Source organism: Alosa pseudoharengus, unplaced genomic scaffold, assembly GCF_046254945.1.
Source record: "Alosa pseudoharengus isolate Yale_2024_CS ecotype anadromous, Long Island Sound unplaced genomic scaffold, YU_APseudo_1.1 YU_APseudo_1.1_scf_3, whole genome shotgun sequence".
NCBI lineage: Eukaryota > Metazoa > Chordata > Actinopteri > Clupeiformes > Clupeidae > Alosa > Alosa pseudoharengus.
In genome coordinates, this window is record NW_027468718.1 from 11,640,035 (window position 1) to 11,657,588 (window position 17,554).

General features: G+C 42.2%; 1 protein-coding gene and 2 pseudogenes across 3 annotated transcripts; 1 reads left to right on the top strand and 2 right to left on the bottom strand.

The window, feature by feature from the left end:
• Window positions 1–473: 473 nt before the first annotated feature.
• LOC143100202 (UDP-glucuronosyltransferase 1A6-like) lies at window positions 474–5,128 on the bottom strand (annotated as a pseudogene).
• A 1,110-nt stretch (window positions 5,129–6,238) lies between these two features.
• Window positions 6,239–8,674, bottom strand: LOC143099832 (UDP-glucuronosyltransferase 1A6-like; annotated as a pseudogene).
• LOC143100203 (carboxypeptidase O-like) lies at window positions 8,229–15,713 on the top strand. Of its 3 annotated transcripts, none has more exons than XM_076263172.1 (8): window positions 8,229–8,974; window positions 9,562–9,622; window positions 10,528–10,629; window positions 12,426–12,533; window positions 12,726–12,842; window positions 13,786–13,879; window positions 14,591–14,793; window positions 15,361–15,713. In XM_076263172.1, the coding sequence occupies exons 1-8, from the start codon at window positions 8,892–8,894 to the stop codon at window positions 15,487–15,489; spliced, it is 897 nt and encodes a 298-aa protein (XP_076119287.1). In that variant the 5' UTR covers window positions 8,229–8,891; the 3' UTR covers window positions 15,490–15,713. The 3 variants fall into 3 exon arrangements, with proteins under 3 accessions (XP_076119287.1, XP_076119288.1, XP_076119286.1); XM_076263173.1 differs by having other exon boundaries at window positions 8,229–8,748; XM_076263171.1 differs by having other exon boundaries at window positions 8,885–9,622.
• Window positions 15,714–17,554: the final 1,841 nt, after the last annotated feature.

A 17,554-nucleotide genomic window follows, 5' to 3' on the forward strand; every position in this document is an offset into this window, starting at 1 on the left:
AGTTCTTAAAGGGCAAATGTCAGGTTGTCAAAATGTTTAATTAATGTCAGTCAATATGTGGATAAATCAGTGAAGACATACATTTTTAAAATGATTACTCTAAATGCACTATGACAACATTTACAGCCATTTCTATGACAACATTTACAGCCAGCAGTGATGACCATAAAAGGGAGTCGTGCCAAGAAAGCACTATGTAAATATATAAAAGTATATGGAAATATGGAGGGTTTTTTGAGGCCGAGGACATCCAAAAAAGTATTTAATTACAAATGTAGCCTGACAATTGCTCTTTTAACTTTTATGATGTCAGATGTTATTCAGTTGTGTTTTGAAATGAGATCTTGACAGAAATGGCTTTAAATGTTGTCGTAGTGCATATAGAGTAATCATTTAAAAATATGTATATCTTCACTAATGTATCTACACATTAATTAACATTACTTAAAAAAAATCATTAACCTGACATTTGTCCTTTCACCTACACTCACAAAAAAACTAGGCCTACTTCTCAACTATGCTCTCTTATTTTTGTGTTGTTTCCCCTTTCCTGTGCACTTCCTAAAGCAGAACATACAAGATTTAATGGTGACAACAACAACAGTGAGTATGGCGGTTGTAAGCAACGCGATCACATCAAGACTGTGGTACTGGACCCAGTTCAGCTCGTGGGCAGTGTACCGCAAGTGGTCCGCTCCTTTGTGTCTCATTACAAACTCGGTCCAGAAGACGGCCAGGTCAAGAGGTTCAATCGGACGGTCCTTGTGCACAGCTGACAGCTTCATCATATTTGCCTTGTAACTAGAGAATTCAGGAAAAAAGTGCTGTTTATGCAGTGTCATATTCACTCCACCAAACGGATAATTAAGATGCTTCTGCAAATGCCAATTTACAATCAAACGCATCATACCTCTTGTCACCAATGACTTTGTTGAGTGCTTCCAACACTTTGGCTGTGGTCACGTCAGCAATGGTCAAAGACTCAGCAACACCACGCGCAACCATGCGCTGGGCGTTGTCTCCCTGGTCTACAAACAGTGGAATCGTCACCATGGGAACACCGCTATACCCTCGTAGATGCCATGGGACCCTCCATGTGTGATGAAAGCCTTCACCTTCGGGTGACCTGAATTCACAAACACAAAATGGTTGCTCAACAAGCAAAATAGAATATAACACCATAGAGTAACGTTGTACGGGTCAAAATAACACATTGTTTTGTTTATTTATTTCAACAGCAACAACAACATTTTTCATCAAACAGACATGAAATGCTTTGCTTAGAACAAACCTAAAAGGTCAATTTGAGGTAACCACTTCATGAGTTTGACATTCTTTGGGGCATTCTCAGGCACAGGTCCAGTGTACCTCCACAAAACCTGGAGGGAAGACAATAAAACTTAAACCATCTAAAGACACAAGCGCACTCTTTAGGGAACAGTTTGTTCTGTTTGATTGTTATACAGCACATCTCTATTCTTATAAATAACATCAGACCCGGCGGCAAACACAAATTCACGGACGGGCATTACACCTTTCTAGGGGGGGCACAGGAACTTAAATTGATCACGGTAGTTTAAGCTTACACTTGACAAAACATTCTAATATAAAAATATAGATGCAATTGTTGTAGAATGGTTCAGCTCATTTAAGAGAGCCCCGTGCGCAGGGATGGAGAGAGAGAAAGCGAGAGGGGATATGCATGTTAGAACTGAGATGCGTGTGGAAAAAGTAGACGTGCTGTTGAGACTGGAGCTAGTCATATTCAAAATAATTCAAAAAATAAATCCGTAGATAAAACCAAAATCCTCGTTCATTTGCTAACCACTTTCAGATAGAGTGTTAGGGAGTTAGCCCCGAAGTTAAGGATAACTTCGGACCTGGAGTGGTAACAAGCTCCCTGTTCTCCGACTAGGTCAGAAGAAAAAACAGTAAAGGTTAACGCTATCAAACAAACCCAGAAACTACTAGGCCTACTTCTACTAACTATCGATATGAGATAGGCCTATGGCCTACCTGCGAGCCGATAAGCCATATTTGTCATCGGATGACAGGGGTTAGTGCAGAAGTGAAGTAGACTGTGCCACGTAACCTCCTCTCCATTTAGGTGATGGGGTTACCTAATGTTCCTGATTGATTAGCTACGGAATAATACAGATTTTACAAGTTTTATTTGCTACTTGCTAGATTGACAAACGTATATTATAGGCCTACATTTAATAAGTGTTCGAAATCAATCTATGGGATTGGGGTTGGTTGGTGCAGCCAAGCTCGTCCAGGGCGGGCACAGATGACGGGCCTGGCCCCCCAAAGCCCCCCCATGACGCCGGGACTGAATAACATATTGACACTGTCAGAACCCAGATTCGGAATCAAGCGCAGATCCAAACTCGTAGGAAACAACTTTTAATTGGTAACAGTTCAGACTGTAGGCAAAACACAATCCAGGGACAGGCAATGCCATCCTGTGCCAACCTACACCTAGTCAACCAGTCAGTGTTAGCGTGTGTTTGAAAGTGCACGTCAATAAACTACAAACAAACTCTAAGACAATAAAGACCTTCTTGATTACTACAGTAAAGCAAGCAGGCCAGGTGAAACCAAAATAATGACCAAAAGCATATCTGCTAAATGCCCCCTCACCCTCTGTGGAATCTTCCGGAATGCCTCGAAGAACACTCGGGCCTTCTCTTCTGGCATCTGGGACACCATTGAGCCCAGGGTGAAGATCACAAAGCCGTGCTCTCCAGATCCATTCACAAACTCCTCCACCTCCTGAGAGGAAAACACAACACAGATACTGTTCACAAAACCCAGATCCATTCACAAACTCACAAACCCCACATATTCCTCCACCTCCTGAAATTAAAACACAACACCATTGAACTCAGGGTGAAGACCACAAAGCTGTGCTCTCCAGATCCATTCACAAATTCCTCCACCTCCTGAAATGAAAACACAATACATATACTCTTCTACAGATCCATTCACAAACTCCTCCACCTGAAATGAAAACACAACACAGATGCTGTTCATAAGCAACAGGTTGCATTAGGGAACAGAATGACCCCGTTTACCACCAATTCCACTCGATGTCCTAGATATAGCACAACATGCAATGACAAGATAGAACACACATCTAATGCTACAATTACATTAAGAAAGCAGGCCATCTTGGACATTTGATAATGCAAATATCTACTGTAAAACTGACTTTGTAGCCCATCAGGCAGAGTGCAACCAGTCTGTTGTCAGTAAAACATACCAGCCCATAAGAAAAATATTTATCTGACTTTAGTATTTATTAACTCAAAGACACTATGCTACGCCCTGGGATTATCTAGAGGGCAACAGGACAACAGCCCTCAAATTCACTGGTGTGCATTAGCAGGATTAGCTTACTCTGTTAAAACACTAAATATTTACATTGTAAAATGTAACGCAAATGTAACACACAACATTAAAATCACACACATCATAAACATAACAAGCACACTACTCTAAAAACAACATACTTTGGTATTTTCATACTGTATATTGTCCTCACAATTAATTTAAGAACTCTAAGAAATAAGCTCATTCCCTGGACAACATACAAACTGATGAGTTTAACGTTAGTCCTAGGTGATAGGATAAACATTAGCTAGGATACTAATAATAGTGTGTACTGTATGTATGACAGCTATTGATACAGATATTATTTCATGTTCTGATAGGAAATACTTAACATTTTGACTATGTTACAACTGATAAGAGCATGACAAATAAAGTGACCAAATCGCTTTGCAATATTCTAGCCCAGAAATAGCCTACTAATGGGTGTTAAATGTACAGTATGTTGACAGTATGATCTAGCTGTCCTAACAATATTAGTGCTGTTATCACCAGTTTTAATAGGATAATAATTTCAAATGCATACATTTAGCATAATAATAATAATAATAATAATAATAATAATAATAATAATAATAATAATAATAAAATGTAATTCCAGGGATTTACCAGTGCATGAAAATGCAAAAGTTGTGATAATGTGAAAATATCATGTACAGTTAAAATAGATGGTTGCATAGCTTAATAAAAGTTGATAGTTTAAAAATAGACAGATTAGAAGTTGTTGATAGACTGATAGTTTAATGCATGTTGATTGGCAGATAGTTTAATGAATTATAAACTAATGTGTTCATATACTGTAAGGTCACTAGGGCCAAATACCATAAACACAAACATAAAACTGAGCAAATCCAACTCACCTGTGGTAGGGGTTTTGGCTTTCCTGCTTTCATTCCACCAATCATGATCATGTTGGGCATCAGAGGCATGGGGAACTCATAGGTAAAGTCAAACCGAACGAGCCACAGTGCTGCGTTGCTCGCCAGCTCCACAATGGATGTGTCTCTCTGCAGGATATCAGAGGCCACCTTGTTTGCATGAACGTAAAGACGACTGCAGGCCGCAGGCTCCAGTAAGGACCTCAGCAGGTTGACGGTCCTCTCCCACAAGGTCATGCGATTGCTGTAGTGTGTGTAGCGCTGTGGCAGGTATGAAACAGGGTGAGGACATCTTGTGGATATAATGTCAAGGGGGCAAGGATAAGGACCACTCATGTAGACGGAAGGAATGTCCAGATAAGCCCCAACGATGATTCCAACAGTCCAAAAAGGGTGAATGAGGAGAGCATCAAACTCATAGTCCCTTAAGGTCTGCATCAGCTCCTTGTTGTACAGCATGCTTTCACAGGTCACCGTCATGTAATAACTCAGCATGTCCAGGGTGTCCCGGTAATTCCTTAACCTTGCCACAGTAGTGGAGACATCAGTGTTCATTAATCGGAGCAGGTCTTCGTCTAAGCCCTTGCCATAGCTTTCCTTGGTATAGGGCACAGGAAAGGTCAGGGTGGTGGTGTGCTCTGAGGGGCCCAAGCTGTGACTGGCCTCTGGGATCACGACCACCACCTGGTTGCCTCTCCTCCCCAGTTCCTCCACCAGTGGCTTTGTTTCTCTCCAGGGGCTGCCGTCTGAGGGTATTACTAACAGCTTTCCACCCTGAACCGAGCCCAGGCACAGGAGAGCGATCAGCAGCACGATGACAGCCTGCCTCATGGATGTATGCACAGCAGCCATGGAGAAGTCCCCAGTGACATAGAAATACTGTGTGCTTACTGCCTGCTGTGAGCTGGACTTTGCAGTGTCTCTTACCTACATATGTCAACATCAACATTGCAATTAACTTGCAATGATGCTGTCCCCGTTGCTGTCCCCTTGCCCCGATTCCTGCGCCGTGCACCCTAGCGACCCACTACTTGGCCTATGACAATTCCTAATCCCTATGGACAATTCATTCCCTAATCCCTACACTGGACTATTTGAACTTCCTGACACTGCATGGGATTCATGCATTATCATACTGGTTATGTAACCATCCTACCTCTTTGTAACACAACTAACCTATTCACTTATGTACAGACCTTACTACCCTGTAACTGACCCAAGGCAGATGGCCCTTAAGTCGTTGATCTGCCCAAGGTTTCTTTGTATATGTATCTCCAATTCTAGGGAGTTTTTCCTCGCCCCTGTTACTCATGGGCTCTCTTTGAATGTTTAATACTCATGGATGTCTGTGCAGCATTTCAAGTCCACGATGAAATACAAATGCCATGTGCTTACCTCTCAGTGAGCTAGACTTTGTATCTTTTCTTGTTAATCATCATGCAAGTGTGATGGCAGCCAGCCAGATAGACAAGACTATACAAAACAGGGCTGAACAACTGAAGGACAAAACAACTGAAATAATATCTATATGGATGTATTGAAATGTATTGCAGAATTAGACACAATATATTTAGTAGCATCATGCTGCACAGGTTACTAGTGGGAATGATGGGTCTTTATGCCCACATAAAATTACCATACACTGAAATTAAGTCAACAACACAATGCACACTAACTACTTACAGAAACATATCAAATGTACAAAACTATAATGTTGCATAATTCAGTTGAACTGAAAGTACTGGCAATTTGTAAAAAACATTTGAAACTCCATTGAAGTAGAATTGATTTAAAGCCTAGTCTTTTGTGTACTATAATATTTGACTGCCCAAACTCACACTAATGTCAACATCAACACTGATTAACTTCAGCTCAGCATTGCAAGTCATGATGGTCAAGCAAAACGGCTGATTATTTTAACTCATGCAGACTTGTACAGTATTTTGTTTTACATAGTTTGAAAAAGATCAATAATAGCCTTGTATATAAAATACAAATACAAAGGTCATCAGCCACAGTGCTGCGTTACTCGCCAGCTCCACAATGGATGTGTCCCTCTGCAGGATATCAGACGCCATCTTGTCTGCGTGAACGTAAAGACGACTGCAGGCCACAGGCTCCAGTAAGGACCTCAGCAGGTTGACGGTCCTCTCCCACAAGGTCATGCGATTGCTGTAGTGTGTGTAGCGTAGTGGCAGGTATGAAACAGGGTGAGGACATCTTGTAGCAATAATGTCGTGGGGACTTTGGAGAGATCAAAGTCATAGTCCCGTAAGGTCAGCATCAGCTCCTTGTTGTACAGCATGCTTTCACAGGTCCTCATGGCAACATGACTCAGCATGGTTATGGTGGTCCAGTAGGTTATGGTGGTCCAGTAGGATAAGTATAAGTATATATACTCTTTTGATCCCGTGAGAAGAAATTTGGTCTCTTTTGGTTGCATTTATCCCAATCACACAGTGAGGTGAACCACACACTAATCCCGGCGCATTGAGCTGCCTGCAACAACAGCGGCGCTCGGGGAGCAGTGAGGGGTTAGGTGCCTTGCTCAAGGGCACTTCAGCCGTGCCTACTGGTCGGGGTTCGAACCGGCAACCCTCCGGTTACAAGTCCGAAGCGCTAACCAGTAGGCCACGGCTGCCCCTAGTGCTTTAACTTTGCCACAGCAGTGGCCATTAAACGGTTCAGGGATTTTTCCTGCTCCTTAGTCATATTCTCCTTGGTATAGGGCACAGGAAAGGTCAGGGTGGTGGTGTGGTCAGAAGGGCCCATGCTGAGACTGGCCTCTGGGATCACGACCACCATATGGTTGCCTCTCCTCCCCAGTTCCTCCACAGTTCCTCCACCAGAGGCTTTATGCTTGTCTAATGGCTGCCATCTGCTGGTATCACTAACAGCCTCCCACCCTTAGTAGAGCCCAAGGAAGGAAGTCCAGACGGACTTCTGTGCAGCAGGCATGGCTAAGTCAGAGTTGCATGCAGCTTTAGTCAGAAAAGAGTCGGAAAAACAGGCATATTCAATGTCCAAAAGCAGGTTCAGTAAAACACTCGTCAAACAAACAGGAAAAACTCAAAAACTCAGAAGTTTCACTAGCTGGCAATGGACAAAGAACTAGGACGTGACAACACACAGAGAAAGACCATTAATGAGCCCCATATAGGGCAGGGTATAAATAGGGCAGGCAATACAAACATAAGGAACAGCTGAGAGCAAAAGATGGGGGGGGGGGGTTTGCAAAGGCAGGAAGTAGGGGCGTGGTGGACCAAAATAAATGCCGGCAGTGAAAAAATACAGAAGCAGGCCAGCAGAGGGCTACAAGTAAATAGAGTCTGAAAATACTAAGGTTACTGACAATAATATTTTCTAGAATAATTCCAAAACTCACACGTTCTAGTGGTAGTTAGCCATATAAGTATGATTTGTTTGATAGCTACATAGATCCCAAAGATGGATTTTACTTTCAGAGGAAAATTGATCTCTGTTGTCAGCTCCTCACAAAGAGATGCTAACCACCGTCCAGCAGTATGTATAGAATATGATTGAGTTTGGGGTTGGAGTCCCAAACAATTGTCTTTCTTTCAGTTTCAGGTTACTCTTGTACTACTGACAACCTTGTGTATAATCTGTAAACAAATTTTGGAATACAAATTTGAATTCCATTCTCCCTATTGCCCGGGCTCCTTTGCTTCTCCCCTCTCCTCCTGTGTTGAATTGGTGGAGCTGCAATTACATTAACTATGGAGTGGACCCAGGCAGATCCAGGTAACTGCTACCTGAATGGGCTACCTCCTATCTCTCCTGTCTTCCGGGGCACATGTGGTAAGTTTGGTGGTGTGGATCACAAATTGGCTGGTGTAGCCAGCGTCAGATGAATGCTCCCGCAAGTAAAGTATGCTTTGCGTATGTTTGCGTATGTTGCGTTCACCATGTGCTGTCTGGTCAAAGCATGTATAAATGCTATTATACACAGTATTGACAGGTGTGTTGACTCACCTGTGAACATAACGTTCACATTGTGGGACAGCAGCTTCTGTGCATGTGTGTGTGTGTGTGTGTGTTTGTTGGGAGTGTGTGTGTACATGTGTGTGCAGTGAAGGTAATCTTCCATTACCGTGATCAGGGTGGTTGCACGCCTCTGGCTTGGCCCTTGGTGTCCCCAGCGATCGGCAGAAAGGTAACTCCAGCCTCCAGTCCCACTGCGAAAAAGCTAAGTATCCATTGTAGCATAACAATACTGGTTAATGCAAAGTGATTCACCCTGATGAGATTGTGCCAACCACAGTTCTCTCTCTCTGTTTCTCTCTCTATTTCTCTCTTTTGTGTACAACATTTGCAAATACACGTCTATTTGTGCATATCTTTTTGAGTATGTACAAACCTTTTAGAGACAATTCTACCCCCATGGCAGGCCTGTGATGTTTCACAAGACAGATGCAGGCAGACAGGTGGCATGATAAGCGATACTCACGAGTTCTGGGTAAGGAGGAAGTGTAGTAACCTTCGTCCCTTTAAAGTGTGTAATCTAAGGTGATCTAATCTAAGTTTACGATCTTACCGGACTATACTACTACGAGACAAGTGTGACTTTCTGACTTGTGACTTAAATGTGCTTTGGTCGTGATGTGGAAAGACAACATGATGATCGTTGTTGGATTGGCTTTTCTGATTCTGTGCATGCAGAACATAGACTGCACCTCAAACAAGTGAGCCACCGTGCTAATATTCAATGTGTTTTTTTTCCCAGAAGGCATTGATTTTGCATTAATGTAAAAGTATTGACCTTTTGTCCCTCTTAGGTATGGTGTATAGGAGTTCTTCAGACTTGAAACCTTATGTTGTTGTTTATGATGACGATGATGTTCTTGAGGAGGTTGACAATGTTTTATGTGGTATGACTGTTGCTTTGGTCAGTACAAACACATTCACAGCATTCCAATATAACTTTGTGGATTATATTAGAAATATGTAACCCATTTATTATTTATACCAGGGGCTTTTGTCATTTTGTGTATGGAATGGTATACTGTACATGGCATTAATGTTGTGTAGCCTAAACACTTTTTTTAAATTGAGAACTGCTAAAAAATAGACAGCTGTGCAACACTGTTGTATTCAGCGCCCTTTGCCCTGGGTTACTGCCTTTTGTCCTTTGTCTCATGTTTGTTTTTCTTTGTCTGTGTCTATGTTGCCTTGCTGTCAAATCAATTGCTCTCTGGGGAAAATGTAAAGTTGAGTTGACAATGGTTGTCTGTGTGTGGACATTTTTTTCATGTCATATTGTATTCTATAGGCTTACACAGGATGGAATCACTTGGAATTATAACTACACCAGATACCATCCAATGTCAGAGGTGAGTGGATATTATAATCTTGAAAGCCTTTTCCACAGCTGTCTTCACGGCTTTACACCTTTTTAACTGAGAATTGCATAGACTAGTAAACTCAGGCACAATATTTAGAATATATTTTTATTCCATTCCTGCAGAAATAAGGGAAGTCAAATTTCTCAAAATTACCTATTACACATACATACAACCAAGCACTGGTATCAATATGCTTCTAAAGATGCCTTGAGTTAGGCCGTGTCCATGTTAGTGGGTATTTTAAATAACAGATTTTTCCTCCTTGGCATTGCAAAATAACTACATCCAAACGGATACATAGAAACAGCCGTTGAAGGCTGTCAAGAACACGTCAACCAAACAGAAAAGGGAAAACATCACATCACAATCCAAAATCTCTGTTTTCCCCCCGTCTACACGCACTGAACACTGAAACCAAAATGCATAAATAAATATCAGTTTTTTAAAATGCCCAGCTACATGTGGACATGGCCTTAGTCATAGATGTTCTATTGGTCACACCCACAAGTCATGAGAAAGTTGTGAAGTTAAGGGTGCAGTCAGCGATTGCGCATAATGTCGCAACTTGTTTATGTTTATATATAAATTTCTTAGCGGACTCTTTTGTCCAAAACTTACATTATAATTTAATCAACTCCCAAACAAAACCCACCAGGGAGGTAGCTCACCCCTCCCTTCAATATTCCTATAGAAACTCCACAAGTGTTTACTTTTGTTTGGGGGACATCTGCCCCGAATGTGTTTGTTTCCGGTTTTCAGAGCTTGGGCTGCCTACAGCGACCATTTTTTTTTTACTGTTTACTCATGGGATGGCAAGGGAGGGCTATGGGCTCTAAACTGCGTACAATCGCTGACCTCACCTTTAAAATCCCCCCCCCTCTTCGTCCCCTCAGATCTCTGATTGGATGGAACGTGTGGCGTCAGAGAATCCAGAGCTGGTGTCCTCCTCTGTGTGCGGAGAGACCTTTGAGGGCAGCAACATCACATTCCTCAAGGTGAGATATTTGTTCCTGTTCCAGACATCCCTCCTGTATCTGATTAATTTCCCCTCATGGTTTTCCATCTCGGCTTGGGATATTCCCAGTATTCAGAGGTGTAAAATCAAAGTCCTGTTAGACAAGCACCCCCACTTGGCGGCCATCTTGCAATCCACTTTGGGAAGTTATCGGGCAGTTATTTTCCTTTTCAAGTGAATGGAGAGGCGTACAGGAAGGGGCAGGATATATGTAGGCTACAGTAGACAAGGGGGTCCCAAATGTTTCCACGGCAAGGCCCCCCAAATACCACTAGGTTCTGGCTAAGGTCCCCCCCCCCCCTTTTTGCAAGATGTCTTATTAAACCTATCGGCAATACTATGGCAAATGTAAAAAATAAATTAAGCTCATCCTCTATCCATTTAGCCACACGTACTTCAGCTTGATGAAAGCTGTCACTACACTGTTATTCCCATTTATAGCCACGGCCCCGTTTAAACTCACTCCCGCACAACAAGACCAATCAAGTCCATTTGCCTCAGTGTACTCATCCAAAACTTGAAAAATATTTCTCCCTTTGGCTATACTTTCAAAAAGGTGTCAATTTTAGCAGAACTAGCCAGTTAAGGGACTGTTTGTTATTTATTGAAGGGGCCACCAGAGGAAAATAGGGGAGGGTCATGTCTTTTTATTCTTTGTTGTGGGGAGGGCCATCCAACGTTAATGGAGACGAATGTTGACATTTTCCCGTATTTTGAGTGAGAAACCCGGGAAATCTCCCTTATTTTCAATGTTCAATGTTGACAGCTATGGAACGAAAGAGTTATATGGCGACCTATATAACGCCTATATTTATTAACGCCTATATTCATATAACAGCCTATATTCATTTGGTCAACTTTATACAGCCCTAAAAAGGCTAAATTTACCTTTGGTTTACTTTTAGTTTACCGTATAGCCTAACTTTAAACAGTGTGCATGCTTAACATAGTAAAGCACTTGTGCTTCATTCATCCACACATCCAGCTCCTTTTGACGTTTTGACAAGCATTTCTACCAATTGACCTTGTTCCTGCCCATCTCTAGGCTAACTTGGAGTGAATATACAAACAGGGGAAATTCTTTGTCTACTCGTAGCTGAGTAGCCTGATGGTAGGCAGGTGTGCACATAGACATACGGCCGAACACTGCAAGTGTCAATGAATCATGCTCTCACGACAACCACGCTGTTAACATCACGCTGATGACTGGTGATGATATACCTCACAAGTGTGGTAAGGGGGGGAAAAAGAGATATAGAGTGGGTTAGTATTACTGAAAATCAAAATGGTTAATGTCAATAAGTATTCAGTGGTACTATATATTGTTACAGTATGTACCATAGTGAGAATAGGGAAGAGAGGGAGAGTTTAGAGAGAGAGAGAGAGAAGGGGAGAGGGGGGGGGGTTGTACGGCGTGGCACATGAAAAGTCCATGACAGCACTATGCTATAGCAGCATAACTAAGGCATGGTGAGGGGTAGTCGACACCAGCGCAGGTATGATCAGTGACCACCATCGCACACGTGCCTGGGGTGCCAGTCACACGAGGACTCAGCAGGGTGGTCCATTCCAAAAATCCCTGAGGTGGGTGAAGTTCCACACCGCAACATACCTAACATAAATACATCGTAAATATGTGGCAGGACTTTTACTACTTAATGGTAAATAGGCTTGGTTGTTAATTGGCCGCTCTGGGAAATCACCTGACTGTAGCACTAAGAGTTTAACATCTCTCATGTGTATCTGACATTGAAAGTATAATGCTTGCTGTGTCAGATTGGCCTAGGCTCAGAGGGAAAGGAGAAGAAAGCCATCTGGATGGACTGTGGCATCCACGCTAGAGAGTGGATCGCTCCTGCCTTCTGCCAGTGGTTCGTTAAAGAGGTAAAACATTGCTACAATGTGGAGATCCTAAGGGAAATTAACAAAAAATGTATTTCTAGATATTCAAAAATACACAAAAAAAGTTGAAGTGTCTGGCGTGAACCAGCAATTTTTGGCCCTATTTATAATGTCAGTGCTGCTGTTTCTTTTTCTTCCAAAGCCAAGACAGAGTTTCTTTTTTGACATGTTCAGATCTTACAACGGTACCAGACAGATGAGAAGCTGAATGAGATGCTGAAGAACATGGACTTCTACGTGACTCCCGTTCTGAACATTGATGGCTACATGTTCAGCTGGTTTAATGAGAGTGTGAGTGTGAATTCATAATTTTTATGTTCACATTGTGTTTTCACCATTCTCTGTTATATACTGTATGTTTTAGTCCAAACCAGCAATGACTGGAAGGTAAAGTTTTGAGCCCTGTAACTTGAAGCACCTGTTGGCTGTTCGAAGACCATACGTATATCGTAAGCCTATTGTAAACAAAAATACACTTGTAAAATGATTTGTAAGTCTACATGTAACATAACTCAAGACAAAAATTACAACTGCTTCAGAATACACGTAACGTAGCAGCACTATGCTAGCCTAGAAATCTAGAGGCACCCTAGCGGCAGCAAATTACATTTGCTGCCAGGGCTAGTCTAGCAACTCTCAGTTGGCTTGTGAGCTCGAAAAATTAAACTTCTATCAGGCCAATCAAGTTGTGTATGGAGTCGTTAGGCGGGCTTAACATAATGAGTTACAGAGAACTTTCTAGAATCTTTAGTTGCAACGGTTTGGCTTGAATTCCCTGCTACTTGAAAACAAAGAAGATGGATGTTGCTGTTGGCGAATAGTGTGACACGAGTTAAGCTTTTTTTAAGTTGGCAAAAGTTTGAACTAGCCAACTAGCTCCGCTGGTGGGAAAACGCATGGGACTCATAACGCTGTCCTATTGCGTGCAGAGGGAATTTGAAAGACAACCGATTATCCCGCCCCTCGGACTGAGCACTGCGAACGGTGAGTGCCCAGACCCTACATTTTAATGTCGGTCTGGCTCGTCAGGCTAGCACTATGCAAGTTCTGGTTTAAAACTGTTAGCTCTGTACAGGCAACTTGCTAACATGAAAACTGGTGAGAGAGAGAAAGAGAAAGAATAATCTCTAATCAGGAAAATAGGATTTTTTTTCATGTTCCTACCCAAAAAACAGAAATGAATGGTGTCATGCATATCCGGATGACTTTGAAAGGGTATTTGACTATTGATTAGACTCGACTGTGGAGGAAGTCCAGGTCAATTCCACCAGAGGGCTGTTCGTGCCATGGCGTGGATCTCAACAGGAACTTCAATGCAAACTGGGGCAGTGAGTTTCAGCATGACTTAGAGAGAAAAGGACACCCCCATATGCCCATTCTGCCATTACATTAAAACAATTCTGCCAGAAATGCACTGATTAGAAGTTCCCTTGTCATACAATGCGTTTATGTCATTATGTCAGAGAATGTTGTCCATCATTCGTCTCCATGGTTTAAAAAAAATGCCCCATGTAGGGACTAGAGACAGTGTACTGACTAATCTCGTAAATAGGTTCAACAGGAATAACGGACAAACAAAATGACTGCATTTTTATTTTAAGTTAAGCTGTCCATGGTAACACTTTACAAAAAGGGTACACAATTTAGCATTAGTTAAATATAAGTTAAGCATTAACAAACACGTAAGTCATCATTATTAAGTATGTTTTCAGCATTACTTAAGGATTAACAATGCACACATTAGAAATTCATAATTTATAACAAACTAAAACACACTAATACCCAGGGCACCTGCAAGAATAAATGCTATGGTATCCACACCTATCTACAGACACCTGCTGGCACGCCCGCTGATAACACCTACTAAATAATGTGGAAAAGCACATTTGTTAATCCTTAAGTAATGTTGAAAACATAATGATGAATGATGAATGTTAATGCTTAACTAATACTTAACTAATGCTAAATTGTGTACCCTTATTGTAAAGTGTCATTCTAAATGTGAATATCCATTCCTGTGTTGCTTCCCCGTGCCCCAGCTGTGGGGGTGTCCAGAGACTGCTGTCAGAACACGTACTGTGGTTCTGGAGCCGTGTCGGAGAAAGAGGCCGAGGCTGTGACCCAGTTTGTGGGCAGCAGGGTGGACCAGATCCTCTGCTTCCTCACCATCCACTCTGCAGGGCAGCTGCTGCTTATGCCTTATGGACACCCACAAATCTCAGCACCCAACTATGACGAGCTGGTGAGACAACTACACACACACACACACACACCCACCAACTTAACCGGACAGTTGGAACTCCGAACCTAGCCAGCTCTTACACTTCTCCCCTCCTAGTATTTTGCACGGACATTATGCAAATGAGCTCATGTCTCAACAAAGTGAAGAACATGCAGAGATTCTGTTCATGTGTGTGTTCAACCATGTTCAACCCCACAGAGATTCTGTTCATGAGCGTCAATGTCGTTCACACATACTGTAATGTCCACATAATGTCCACATGTAAGCATCATATCTAATGCATAGTGCGGAGGACATGTCTGAAAACACAAACATACACACACACACACACACACACACACACACACACACATACACACACACACACACACATGCACATACAGTACACAGACATACACACACACACACACACACACACACACATGCACATATACAGACATACACTCACATATACACTATAGTGTAAGTGCAGTGTGTGCACACACACACACACTCACATGCACACACACAGACATACACTCACATATACACTATAGTGTAAGTGCAGTGTGTGTGCTTCCCCCACAGAAGGCTGTGGGTCAGGCTGCTGCTGCAGCCATGAAGGCCGTACATGGGATGGTCTACCGAGTGGGAACCTCTCCTGAGATACTCTGTAAGGGACTGGCCTCATGTCTGTCTGTTGGTCAAACTGTCTGAATTCATGTCTGACAGTAATTGTGTATGTTAAGCATGTTTTCAATCTGACTATGTGTTACTCTATGTCTGTCTGTGTGTGTGTCTCTGTCTCCATGTTGTTTGTCTGTCTGTCTATTAAAATATCATTTTTTGATTGTCTCTCTATCTGTCAATCTTTTGTACAACTATTCACTCTACATCTATCTATGATCTCCTATATCCCTGTGTGTGTGTGTGTGTGTGTGTGTGTGTGTGTGTGTGTGTGTGTGAGAAAGCCCACAGCATTCACCACATCTCTCTCCACCACCTCCTCCTCTGTCCTGGTCTCCAGACGCTGTCTGTCTGTATCCTCCCTCCCCTGTCTCCCTGTCTGTCTGCCTGTCTGTCTGTGTGTCTGTCTGCCTGCCTGTCTGCCTGCCTGTCTGTCTGTGTGTCTGTCTGTCTGTGTGTCTGCTTGCCCATGCTGTTGTCTGTGCGTCTGTCTATCTCTGTGTTTATCTCTCTGTCTGTCTGTCTGTGTGCCTCTCTGTCTGTCTGTCGGTCTGTGTGCCTCTCTGTCTGTCTGTGTGCCTCTCTGTCTGTCTGTCGGTCTGTGTGCCTCTCTGTCTGTCGGTCTGTGTGCCTCTCTGTCTGTGTGCCTCTGTCTCTGTGTTTATTTCTCTGTCTGTCTGTCTGTGTGCCTCTGTCTGTCTCTGTGTTTATCTCTCTGTCTGTCTGTCTATCATAATGCCTGTCTGTCTGTCTGTGTGTCTTAATGCCTGTCTGTCTCTCTGTCTGTCTTAATGGCTGTCTGTCTGTCTGTCTATCTATCATAATAGTCAGGGGGCCAATTCTGAAAGGGCTTCCGTTAAGACTTTTGCGGACATGTTTTGGTACAAGCTGTCACCTTATTTTTTTTAGGTAGAAGACACCCATAGGTAAGATATTAGGGTGGTTGTCAAGCTGAATTTTTTTTTGTGTGACTTGTACAAGCAATTTCAGGCCAATCTTTTGGTTTAATGCTCAACACGACATGCCAGCAATAAATGTTGAATATCTCCACAACCACAATGACCATATACATAAAAAAGGTATCAAATGAAAGCTAACACTCATGGGCTCTCAGCAGAAGTGTCAGAATTGACATTTATTGTACAGTGTAAGAGATAACAGAACTAGAACATGAAAAAAAACAATCTCCGCCTAAAGAGAACCAGTTTTCAAAGTGAATATCAGCTTGGAAACATAACATAGTATCCCAAAACCTCTATCAATCAGTACCCCTATCTATGGGAATGAGTCAAGCCAAGTTTAAAGCTTGTAGGGAGAGACAGTGCAATACTGCACAAGTTGACTCCAATTAGTGGCCAACAGGCCTTGTAGGTCACAGCTCATTCAGATCACATAATTGAACAATTACATCACAATTTCATTCAATAAGTCTACCTTATAGGGCATAGTGATCAGACATATAGACCCTTTCAACAATAAAAACAAAAACAATGCTTGAACATTCTATTTGGTTCCCAATCTACTTCCTCTGCATTATGACTTTATTTTCTGTCATGCCTCTGACTGAATGTGCAAGCTGTACAAACTCTGCTGTCATCATATCCCAGGTAAGAAATACAGTACTTTTGTATGCCAATTGAAAACGTGAATTTATTTGAAATATATTGTTTTCATAATGGAATGTTAATCAAACCCGTTATTCATGTTTAGAATTAGCTAGTGAGCTAACGCTAGCGATGTTAGCTGTTTACGTCCAACTCATCTAAAATGTGGTGTCTTGAAATACTTTGGGTTCTACACCATAGATGGTAAAGTAACCGTTAAATATAATGTTAAAGAATGTATCTGTGGATTGTGGCTTTACATCGGTCGAAGTTGACTAAAGTATGCGTTTATTCAAATATCTAGATACGTGTAAACAGGCCCTCCATGTCGTGATGTATGAATGGAGAGAGACAGTACAGGCAAAACACAGAGACAGTGGTCAGTCAAACAGCATCATCGCTATCTGATCAGTCAGTCCAGCTATCTGTATAATACACAGTACACTTTCTCTTCATCTGCACCCAGGCTGTCCCCATCTTTGTGTTTCCCT

Bases quoted from the DNA above. Each gene is read 5' to 3' on its own strand.
- LOC143100203 (XM_076263171.1), top strand. From the start codon at position 9,428: ATGTTTGTTTTTCTTTGTCTGTGTCTATGTTGCCTTGCTGTCAAATCA. The intron at 9,623-10,527 runs GTGAGTGGATAT...TCGTCCCCTCAG, and splicing joins GATACCATCCAATGTCAGAG to ATCTCTGATTGGATGGAACG. The intron at 10,630-12,425 runs GTGAGATATTTG...TTGCTGTGTCAG, and splicing joins GCAACATCACATTCCTCAAG to ATTGGCCTAGGCTCAGAGGG.